This window comes from Siphateles boraxobius, unplaced genomic scaffold (assembly GCF_051911475.1).
Source record: "Siphateles boraxobius isolate OS27281-9 unplaced genomic scaffold, OSU_SipBor_1 163, whole genome shotgun sequence".
Taxonomy (NCBI): Eukaryota; Metazoa; Chordata; class Actinopteri; order Cypriniformes; family Leuciscidae; genus Siphateles; species Siphateles boraxobius.
In genome coordinates, this window is record NW_027508770.1 from 315,001 (window position 1) to 327,500 (window position 12,500).

General features: G+C 43.6%; 1 protein-coding gene across 2 annotated transcripts in view; it reads right to left on the reverse strand.

Annotated features, from left to right (window-relative positions):
• kdm6al (lysine (K)-specific demethylase 6A, like) overlaps window positions 1-12,500 on the reverse strand; it is a 73,219-nt gene that overhangs the window by 47,367 nt on the left and 13,352 nt on the right. For both annotated transcript variants that reach the window (XM_077232092.1, XM_077232091.1), the window contains exons 3-9: window positions 7,259-7,367; window positions 5,348-5,397; window positions 4,641-4,699; window positions 3,336-3,456; window positions 2,977-3,031; window positions 2,514-2,548; window positions 313-406 (exon numbers count right to left, since the gene is read on the reverse strand). In XM_077232092.1, the coding sequence (XP_077088207.1) occupies window positions 313-406; window positions 2,514-2,548; window positions 2,977-3,031; window positions 3,336-3,456; window positions 4,641-4,699; window positions 5,348-5,397; window positions 7,259-7,367 (523 nt within the window). The remainder of the gene's footprint in view (window positions 1-312; window positions 407-2,513; window positions 2,549-2,976; window positions 3,032-3,335; window positions 3,457-4,640; window positions 4,700-5,347; window positions 5,398-7,258; window positions 7,368-12,500) is intronic.

Sequence of the window (12,500 nt, forward strand, 5' to 3'; positions counted from 1 at the left end):
TAGAACTAAAATGGTTCCTCGTTCCTGCGGTGCGAACACGCCGACATCCGGGAGCTCGCGCCGGCAGTTCTAGCAGCGCTGAAGAGGATCCTCCGGTGCCAACGCTGAACTGACGGACAGCCGTCATAAACACTCACATGATCACAGGCAGACGTCAGTGAGTAGCAGAAGTATTTGAGTTTATTGCCATATCAGCACCGGCTATTACATGGCAGATACATTATATATATATATATAAAGAACAAAAATAAATGAATATAAATATGAACAAAAAAAAGAAGAAAAGAGTTGTGAGTTTGCAGGTGTGCTTACCCAGCTGCTGTAGGGCGGCGGCCTTCACCTGCACAGGTAACGCCTCGGTCAGCAGGAGACTCTCGTACGCCTCTTTAGCTGTGCGATATCTCTTCTGTCACACAAGCAGAAGTCACTGATCACATGTGTTCTGAGCGCTACAAGACCAATCTCTACTGTCATGTGATCCTGTAGTGAACGCTCAGGGCGGAGGGAACAGACATAATAAATACATAGACGCCCTATTGGCCGCTGGAGCGTACGTCAACGGCGCCGCCATATTGCGGAGGGCATCAATCCCATACCGGGAATTGAGAAAAATGCCCTTTTCGTGAGACACTCGGTGGGATGCCCACTTCCCCTCAAGAGTGAGTACTAGTGAGATTCATGAATCTCTCTCTCTCTCTCAGAGTTTCAAATAGCCTTATTGGCAAGGTGAAAGAAATCTTTAGAAAGCAAGACTGAACTTTTGTTTCTGGTTGTATTTGGTCATGATATAATTAGTTCAGAGGAGAAAGGCCGCGAAATTTAAAAATACTACTGTTATTGTATCACGAAATGTGGTCTTAATAGTTTTTCAGTCGACAATGTAGTTGTTTAAAGCTCAAATCTGTGGTTTATTTATAAAGATAGTGCCTATTAAAAAGTGTGAGTAGTGAGATCCAGGCGATGACCGGGCGCTCAGCGCTCATGTAACCCAACCTGGAGCAGCCTAACCTCGGCTAGTGCTTCTGACGTGTGCTGCCGGCTCTGAGGTCTCTGGTGGTAATTCGTCTTGTGTATATCTAACGGCCCATCTTTGGTCTCATTAATCTATAGCCTAATTTGTTCCCTGGCAAATCGTTTTGGCTGAGGGCAAAGTGAAGTTTCATAACTTTATATTTAGGCGATTTTAACGTTGTATCCTGCTGTGTGTTTGACTGAATCGTTTACTTTATTTCGTGTCTTGTATAGCTTTTTATACCTTTTAGGCTACTTATACTGTTATGATGGCTATTACTGATCAATAAAACTGAAATTTAACAAAAAAGAGACAGGGTTGTGTCATTTTATTTTATATAGCCTATGTAGGAATATTTTAAAATATATAAATTATATTTGCATATTTATACATTATCTTCACTGTATGTAGGCCTACATAAAATAAAATGACACAAATCTATTTTTGTTAAATGTCAATTTAAAGATCAATATTATAATGTTTCATATTTTTTTCGTATTGTCTATATTATTCTGCAATTGATATTACATTGTATTTGCTGTTCTTATTATTGTTATTATAATATTATACCACTTGCAATTATCAATCTATTATAGTTATGCTATCATAGTCACTATTTCACTTATTATTTTTTATTGTCTATATTCTGTAATTGATATTTCTTATTATATTGCTATTATAGTATTATACATAAACTATAATCAATATTTTTATGATTGTATTATTGTACTTATGATATTATATAATTATACTATTCATTACTATCTTATTTGCTGTATACTGTTTATTTATTTCATTGACTAAACTATTTACTATTACTTCTCACTTTATCTTATATTTACTATTTGCATTTCACTGTTGTACCATATCATATGTATTACCATAAAGGATCCATCCATTATCTTTGTTATTGCTAAAATCGGGTCAATCACAGAAAATGTTTTTTCCACAATAAGAAAACTTTATTTCATTTAATGTGAGCATTAGATTAAATCTCAGAATGGGGGTCTTCACAATTCTTATCCAAGAATAAAAAGCCAGATACATGACAAGCCTGAGCTTTGACAATTCATAATTACATTTTTTTTTTAAGTCTATCGAGATTTTAAATAACTAGAGATGAAACTTTTTGTACACCACATACAAACCACTGAAATCGGTTGATAAATGTAAAAACTTTTTTTGTTTTTATCCAGGAAAACCGCAGCTCACTCGTTTACTTGCATTTGATTACAGTGCAGTCGTGCCCTCCGCAAAATGGCGGACGCGTTGACGTATCGCAGCAACCTTCCAAAGCGGCCAATAGGGCGTCTATGTATTTATTATGTCTATGGGAGGGAAGCCTTAGCAACACCCCGGCAACCCCTCTCTCCTGTTGCTATAGCAACACCAGCCGAATGCTCAGCTCAAAAAGTGCGAACATGATCTCATGCATTACCATCAATTACAAGACAGAGTTAGTTTGTTGGGTTAGTGAAGGATGGAGGTGTAAGTGACTCACCTGAATCTCGTATAGATGCGCGATGTGAAACTGAACTACAAACACAAACACACAAAGACAAGAATAAGCAGCAAATTCAGAACAGCAGCTTTTCTGTGTGAATGTTTGTGATGGAGGAGAACATCCTGCAGAAACAGCTTCCTTGGTAATGTTAATCAGTGTGTGTGTGTGTGTGTGTGTGTGAGAGAGAGAGGGAGTTATGGTAAGGGGCGGGACTGGCCATTTCCAAAACACACTCGAAGCGCTCGACCAATCACAACACACTGCTCCAAATGACCAATCAGAGCACAGTGTGCTTTTCAGAAGGCGGGGCTTCATAGAGACGAGCATAATAGGTCCTAATAGAGGTTTGATCAGCACTGAACCAACAGCACTAATAATCAATCACACTCCTCCTAATGAATCTGCAATCAGTGTGTGCGCTCAGAAGTGTGTGTGTGATGGAGACACTGAAGGAACTTACTCTCAGCTTTAGACAAAGTGCAGTGATTGGAGTCGATGAGCGCCAGCTGAAAGTGCTGCGGACACACAGGGACAAAACCAGCTCACATCTCCCTCCAGACCCGACTAGCAGACGTCAGAGCCAGAGCACAGCAAACAGCATTAAACATGAACAATAGAATATCACATAGAAATGACAGATGAAGCTCCACATCCGGACCGTTTCTGTTTCTTTCTAATTCAGATTGACATGTCAGATCCCGTCACGAGTTTCAGGCTGTCGATGTGTTCATGTAAACCACAGACGTTCAGGAAAACTGCAGAGAAACTTACACACACACACACTAACTGTGTTTAACCCACTGTGAGCTGGAGTCGCACCTTTAAGCTCGACTCGTAGTCCGTGTGGACTTTGAACATCAGGCCGAGGCGCAGGTGAATCTCTTTAGCTCGAGAGAAGCCGGGGTCGATGTACAGCACCTCCTGAAACGCCTTGATCGCCCTGAGAGCGCACACACACACACACACACACACACACACACACACACACACACACACACACACACACACACACACACACACACACACACACACACACACACACACACAGCAATGAAACACTCCTTCTTCCTGAACAACACAAAGCATTATTGTCATGTCAACATGTAAGCTGTTGAGTTTAGCTTGGAGTGAGAATGGGGGGGGGTACACTGTACAATAAGTGTAATGTGATTGTCAAAACATTTTAGTAACTAAACAGAATTTTATTAGGTTTAGTGACGTTAAAATGTTTACATGGTATGATTTCTGGTAAGCTATGTTTTTTTATTATTGCTTGACAAATTTCACGATTTGAATTCAATATTGACTCATTTGGAGGAATATCAGGAACACAAGATAGGCGTTCATTTTTCAAAACCCTAATGCTGTAACCATTCACAGAGCCCATCAGCTGGTAGTATTATTTACGGTTAAAGATAACTCAAATTAAATATAATATGTTTTTTATTATGACAGCTAACCCTAACCCAACTTTATTTAATGATACAAGTAAAAATATAATATAGTACACACATATTTGGCAAAATACCCTGTATCTCTAACTATACTGTATTATGGTGAATGTCTTTCCTGTAGTAAACGTGACCTTGTTCTCCGCGGATGAGAAACACTGATTGGTCGATATTATGTATGAGGAATATATATTTCGGAAAGTTCTACTGTATCATTTAACATTGTTCATTTGTGATTATTTACTATTAGCTAGTCGATGATCGGTTACGTGCCGCTAGGGATCTATCATGTCACCTTCACAAGCGCCAAAACGGTATTTATTGTTTGAATTTCGTAATAAAATCTCAGAGCTGAATTTTTTATTCACCATAACTAGCACCCTGCTCTGCCCCGTCCGTGTCCTCTTTGCTTCGCCATTTTTCTGTGCGTGAGAAAATGGATGCGTGTCGTGAGAGTGTGTGAAAAGTGTAAAAGTGTCAGTTGCGCGAGTCTCACGCTGAATGCCTGAGAGTTAGCGGCGCTGTTAGCATGCGAGTAAACGCGATCTCCCAGAATCAGCCCACATGACCTGAACATCGCCATGGAAACGGTCTGATCTCATTAACCACGTCACATGACGTCCAATCTTTATGTAACACATGCATCACGTGTCGCTGTGACGAAGACACTCACCACTGAAATGCGTTGTAATGGAAGTAGACCATCCCGAGGCCGTACAGAAAGGCAGCGTTCTAGAGGAGAGGAGTGTGTGTTCATCAGAAAACTACATTCTAGAGGAGAGTGTGTGTTCATCAGAAAACTACATTCTAGAGGAGAGGAGTGTGTGTTCATCAGAAAACTACATTCAACCAAATCCTGGATCAGTCAAAGAGAAAACCACCGCAAACACTCCATCAAAACCACACTGTCAATCAACACACACACACACACACACACACACACACACACACACACACACACAATCACAAACCCTCACTCACACTCACTGTCACACACACTATCACACAAACACAAAATTACACAAACAGTCAGACAGAAACACACACACAAACACTCACACACTTGCTCTAACACAGTGTTCAGCTGATCAATAGATTAACTGTTCACAGGTCCTCAATGTCCTGACACTTACAATGCGCTATAATCAAACAGACACTCACTCACACACTCACACACACAGAACACATACACACACACACACACACACACACACACACACGGAACACACACACACGGAACACACACACACACAGAACACACACACACACACACACACACACACACACACACACACACACACACACACGGAACACATATGTTTAACTCATCCGGCGGCTGCTCATCTTCCAGTAATAATTAAGAAGAAATAATAATAATACCTTCCAGTAGTCTGATTGTAAACTGTAGTACCGCTGGTAGGCTGATAATGCTGCAACACAGAAACACAGGTGTGTGAGGTGTGTGTGGTGTGTGTGTGTGTGTGTGAGGTGTGTGTGTGTGTGAGGTGTGTGTGTGTGAGGTGTGTGAGGTGTGTGTGTGTGAGGTGATGTGTGTGTGTGTGGTGTGTGTGTGTGTGAGGTGTGTGTGTGTGTGAGGTGTGTGTGTGTGTGTGAGGTGTGTGAGGTGTGTGTGAGGTGATGTGTGTGTGTGAGGTGTGTGTGTGTGAGGTGTGTGTGTGTGAGGTGTGTGTGTGTGAGGTGTGTGTGTGTGAGGTGTGTGTGTGTGAGGTGTGTGTGTGTGTGAGGTGTGTGTGTGTGAGAGGTGTGTGTGTGTGAGGTGTGTGTGAGGTGTGTGTGTGTGTGAGGTGTGTGTGTGAGGTGTGTGTGTGTGTGAGGTGTGTGTGTGAGGTGTGTGTGTGTGAGGTGTGTGTGTGTGTGTGTGTGTGTGTGAGAGGTGTGTGTGTGAGGTGTGTGTGTGTGTGAGGTGTGTGTGTGTGAGGTGTGTGTGTGTGTGAGGTGTGTGTGTGTGTGAGGTGTGTGTGTGTGTGAGGTGTGTGTGTGAGGTGTGTGTGTGTGTGTGAGGTGTGTGTGTGTGAGGTGTGTGTGAGGTGTGTGTGTGTGAGGTGTGTGTGTGTGAGGTGTGTGTGAGGTGTGTGTGTGTGTGTGTGTGTGAGGTGTGTGTGTGAGGTGTGTGTGAGGTGTGTGTGTGAGGTGTGTGTGTGAGGTGTGTGTGTGAGGTGTGTGTGAGGTGTGTGTGTGAGGTGTGTGTGTGAGGTGTGTGTGAGGTGTGTGTGTGAGGTGTGTGTGAGGTGTGTGTGTGAGGTGTGTGTGTGAGGTGTGTGTGAGGTGTGTGTGTGAGGTGTGTGTGAGGTGTGTGTGTGTGTGTGTGTGAGGTGTGTGTGCGAGGTGTGTGTGTGTGTGTGTGTGAGGTGTGTGTGTGTGAGGTGTGTGTGAGGTGTGTGAGGTGTGTGTGTGAGGTGTGTGTGTGAGGTGTGTGTGAGGTGTGTGTGTGGTGTGTGTGTGTGTGAGTGAGGTGTGTGTGTGTGTGTGTGTGAGGTGTGTGTGTGTGTGTGAGGTGTGTGAGGTGTGTGTGTGTGTGTGTGAGGTGTGTGTGTGTGTGTGTGAGGTGTGTGTGTGTGTGTGTGAGGTGTGTGTGTGTGTGTGAGGTGTGTGTGTGTGTGAGGTGTGTGTGAGGTGTGTGTGTGAGGTGTGTGAGGTGTGTGTGTGTGAGGTGTGTGTGTGTGAGGTGTGTGTGTGTAAGGTGTGTGAGGTGTGTGAGGTGTGTGTGTGTGAGGTGTGTGTGTGTGAGGTGTGTGCTTGAGGTGTGTGTGTGAGGTGTGTGTGTGAGGTGTGTGTGTGTGAGGTGTGTGTGTGTGAGGTGTGTGTGTGTAAGGTGTGTGTGTGTGAGGTGTGTGTGTGTGAGGTGTGTGTGTGTGAGGTGTGTGTGTGTGAGGTGTGTGTGTGTGAGGTGTGTGTGTGTGAGGTGTGTGTGTGTGAGGTGTGTGTGTGTGAGGTGTGTGTGTGTGAGGTGTGTGTGTGTGAGGTGTGTGTGAGGTGTGTGTGTGAGGTGTGTGTGAGGTGTGTGTGAGGTGTGTGTGTGTGAGGTGTGTGTGAGGTGTGTGTGTGTGAGGTGTGTGTGTGTGTGAGGTGTGTGTGTGTGTGAGGTGTGTGTGTGTGAGGTGTGTGTGTGTGAGGTGTGTGTGTGTGTGAAGTGTGTGTGTGAGGTGTGTGTGTGTGTGAGGTGTGTGTGTGAGGTGTGTGTGAGGTGTGTGTGTGTGAGGTGTGTGTGTGTGAGGTGTGTGTGAGGTGTGTGTGTGGTGTGTGTGTGTGTGAGTGAACAGTACGCCGCACCTTTAGGATACTCCTCGAGTAACAGGCTGAAGTGACCCAGCCGGCAGAAGAGTTCGGGCTCCACCTTCCCCTCCGCCTTCAGCACCAGCGACTCGTAGCAGCGGACAGCCTGTGAACATTACACACACTGATGAATACATTACATCACATAAAGATTTATTATTTAAAAAAGAACTTCCAATACACAAAATAATAATGGTAAAAATGTAAGGACAGCAGTGTTACTGACTGCAGATAAAGTCCTAATTGTTGGTGATTTTAATATACATATAGATAATGGAAAAGATGCATTGGGATTGGCATTTAAAGACATTCTGAACTCTATTGGAGTTAGACAACACGTGTCAGGATCTACTCATTGTCACAATCATACTCTAGATCTAATATTATCACAGGGAATCAATGTTGATGCTGTTGAAATTCTGCAGCAGAGCGACGACATCTCAGATCATTATCTAGTCTCGTGTAAACTTCATTTAGCCAAGACTGCAAAGCCAACTCCATGTTACAAGTATGTTAGACCTATCACTTCTGCCACTAAAGATTGCTTTATCAATAATCTTCCTAATCAGTTTCATCATCTCAGCATCGCAGATAGCGTAGAAGAACTCGATATTGCAACAGAAACTTTTAACTCTTTTCCAGCACTTTAGATGCAGTTGCTCCGTTGCGCTTAAAGAAGATCAAAGAAAATAGTCCAACACCGTGGTACACACACACACACACACACACACACACACACACACACACACACACACACACACACACACACACACACACACACACACACACACACACACACACTTAAGAGAGCAACCAGAAGAAAACTAAACTAGAGGTATTTCGCATATGGAAAGAGCTCGATTTCTCACAGAGAGGCTTTAAAAACTGCTAGATCTATTTATTCTTCAACACTATTAGAAGAAAATAAACTAAACTCTAGGCATTTATTTGAAGCAGTTGCTAAACTAAAGTAAAATAAAGCTTCAAGCCCAGACGTTTTCAAGCAGCACAGCAGTAATGACTTTATGACCTTCTTCACTTATAAGATTGATAATATCAGGGAGAAAATTATAACTATGCAACAGTCTACTACAGTATCGCATCAGACAGTGCAGTGTAGTCTCACTGACGAAACTTTACATTAATGCATTGCTATAGGAGAGGAAGAGTTTTATAAACTCGTTAAATCATCTAGATCTACAACATGTATGTTAGACCCTATACCGACTAAACTACTGAAAGAGACGCTTTGCACCAATGTTGCACCATTCCTGTCGGATCCAATATAGAAGGCACAGCACCGTTTTTCAAGCTTAATCGGTCTGCAAATCCTGTCTCGACCTGTGTCTTCTTTACAAAACAGTCCTTGGCGAAATGAAGCGAACAAACGGACAATGTTTTACCCACATCAGCTGGAACCTCATTAAAAATACATTTTAACCATGCATTCCTATTGGAATCCAGAGGAAGCTTATGCAGCGACTGTCTTCTTCCACAACCAGGCACAGCACAATATTTAGTAAACGGCATGTTTACTTCTCGGTAGCTCGATCCGGTTTGTCATCACGAGGTCGGCCTATGTTATTTAGCTATGCCTGTAATGCGCGAATCGGTGGGCGGGGCTAAACCGGCCGTGTTGAAGTACGCGTTGATCTTCTTCTGCGGGGGTGGTGTTTAATCCTCTTTGACGTCATAGTTCCCCACTTTGAAAAACGAGTCGTTTGCTGAGCCTGGTGTCAACAAAAGCTTTTATTGGACTAACAAGGACGTTTTCAGTTCTGAAACTTACAGGATATTCTTATAATACGGTGACCTCTTAGATGTCAAAAGCTCAAGGAAAATTTGATTTCTCAGTTCATCACCCCTTTAAAATCGCTTGAATGTTTAAACTGATAAGAATTAAGAAGACTTGAAAATTATAAACTTTAGTTACGATGCACTGATGGCCCGATTGTGCAAGAGACCATTCAGTCATGTCCCGACTCCTAAACGCGCGCGAGAGAAGACGCGCGTCGGCAGCCCCGCTGAACACTCAAGCTGTTTGTGAAATTGCTAAATCGTCATCGGAGGCTGACAGGCTGCTCTCGCGCTCACACAGGTGTTGTTGTTGTGCGTGCTAGGGAACGTAAATGCGCCATACGTCATCGCGTCGCTATATCATTGATATCGCGATATGACACTTTTTTTATCATGCAAAAATGTATACCGGTATTATCGTGGACGGTATGATATGGCACACCCCTACTAGAAAGATAACTTGGTTCAGTAACCAGGCGCTGTTGTTAGACAGGCTTAGTGCGCGTGCGCTTCGAGGGTCTGCGCTCAGAAAAGCGCGTTAGAGCCGCGCATCAACACATGTCTTAAATGAACTGCAGTGTCCATTCCTCTGCGTTTACATTTGATGTGAATATACGTCGCGTTGTAGCCTATGCTGAGACGGAGGCGCCAGAAATGCAACTGATATAATGCACGATACTAATGTTACGACATTTCTTCAAAAGCAGATCGTGGAGATATTTTAATCGTCCACGATCATAAATCGTGATATCACGCACCCCTAAGCTAGTGTTAGCTCATTAACAACAATATATTTACATCCACTCACCACAGATAAAATGAACACTGCACAGAGAGTTTGCACACACAAACCACTGCGAGCATATAACACATTATAACAAAGCGAGCAGAAACTGCGTGCATGGGTTAGCTGACATCAGTTCATCGCAATCTCACACATCTCCATTATTATCAATGAAGCTGACTGCGCAATAAATCTTTCTTAATATATACATTTTGTTTGTTATAATTAGAGGATTTGCCAGATTACAGAATTCAGCACTGAACAAAAAGTCAGTTTTGAGCGGGGAGGAGTCTATCTTAAATGCTTCTGATTGGCCTTTCCGTTCAAGAAATCAACACATATGTCTGTGATTTGCTAAATCGCTCAACGCTGCAAACATGTTATAAGAAAGAAACTCCGAAAAATAGTTTCGAGAAAGAAACTAGAGAAACGTTTCTATTTTGTAATGTACAAAAATTTATAATTTTTTATGTTTTATTCATAGATAACGTCATTTCTAGTTTGCGGGAGTCCCGCAAATCGTTTATTCTCCACAACCCGCACACACAGAGTGAGTTCATTACCGCCCGCGCTCGCACATCAAATCTAGTCCCGCGCCGCGCTCTTTTGCGTTGGGAGTGCACGTCTCTAGATCAAGGAACCGGCTAGTGACGGGAAGTATCGGGTCGGGCCGGGTCAAGTTCGGGCTCGGGCAGATAATCTAAGCTCTAGTTTCTTTGCGACTGACGTATCGATCTTGCCGAATCAGGTACTCAAAATGGCGGACGACAGGTTTTAGAAGTGAGTGACGTCAGTGAGGAGACGTTGTGACATCATCTGATATTCATGTATAGGGCCCTAATCATAACCTGCCGCCACGTCGTTCGAACCTGCGGTCTCCGTTCTTCAGCGAGACACAGATGGAGATATTCAGAAGTACACGAACACTCCTGTGACTCCATCATCCAGACGAAAGCACAGATTCTTCAAAACAAGCTCTTGTTCCACAGAGAAACGAGGGAAACGCAGAGGTTTGGAGCGAGTGAAGGACAGAATGATCAGTTTGGTCGATCTGTCCCTTTAAACATGACATCATCACAACATCTCGCTACAACACCAGATTAAAACCTCCTTTTACCCAGAAATACACGTTCGACCACAGACCACGACCCGCTTCAGTCTCCGGGGTCAGAGGTCAGCAGCGCGGTAAAAACACACACACACACACACACACACACGTGTTCTCAAACCACTTCCTGTGTCACAGCAGTAGCGAGGAACTGGTGATCTCACGCAGGCCGTCACTGTTCCAACATTACCCACAAGCCCCGGCTGGCACTAATGGTCTATGAGCGGCTGAGCACTGCTGCGCGCACACACACACACACACACACACACACACACACACACGAACAGTTCACAGAACAGAAGAGCGTTTCTGCATAAACATCCAATGAGTTAAGCAACATTTCAACCATTAAGGTGGAAGAAAGAACTACATATCAAACAATGGAATAAAGCATGAAAATCAGGAGCACAGCCGAAATATAGATCATAAAGAAATCCAAAAAACACTCGCAGAATAATTTCATGAGCTCAGAGCTGAGGTTATGCTTCGGCGAGCAACAGTGTGTCGAACTGCAAACAAACAGTAAATACACCTGACAAATGAGTCAATTATTAAATAGGAGTCATTCATCACATGTCAACAATCACAGGAATTAGCAGTCTGAGCGTGACATCATGAAGCCTGCAGTTTAATGAAGAAACAGGGCAGTGGTGTGTGTGTGTGTGTGTGTGTAACCTCACTCTTTTACTCGTCTCTTAGAGAAACATGTCTCATTAAACGAGATTACACACTACTCAACATGATTGATCCTTCAGACCCAGAGCTGTTTCTTCTACACGGCAGATCTCTCACCCTTTCTGACCCAAACACACAGATGGTGTATCGCTGAACACGAGTTTCTCTCGCTCTGTGGATCAGCGCCCCCTGCAGTTCAGGAGGAATCCTGCATGATGCCAGAGAGCATGCCATGCTTCACTCAGGTCCTTCACTCGAGTCGGCTTTACTTTACTCTCTAACCCTGACACACACACACACACACACACACACACACACACACACACAAGTCAGAAGTCTCACAACAACTGAATAAATAACAGAACTCATAACGCAAGACTGTCCACATACAAGCCTCCATAAACATGAACCGGAGAAAAGATTTCTGAAGACGTGTGTGTGAGACGTGTGTGTGATCTGTAGACATTTAAAGGTGCTCTAAGTGATGTCACACGTTTTTTAGGCCAAAACATTTTTTGTCACATACAGCAAACATCTCCTCACTATCCGCTAGCTAGGTTAGTGCACGGATGGGGGGGTCGAGCTAGCCTCCGTTTCCTTTGACAATACTTTAAACGTCACCAAGAAGTGACGTCACCTGACATCGCTTAGACCGCCTTCAAAGCAGCACCAAGGACTTTTCCTCTGCGGTCGCCCTACAGGTTGGAAGCGGAATTGTCCATTACCGCTGTCGTAAATAATTTAGCCTACCGCCGCCGACTGTCGCTCGCGCACGCTGTTTATCCAGCACCGGCTGTGGAATCAACAATGGCCACAGACAAGGTAGAGTATGATGCATGATTTTATGAAAGACATCACAAACGAAGAAAAACTAT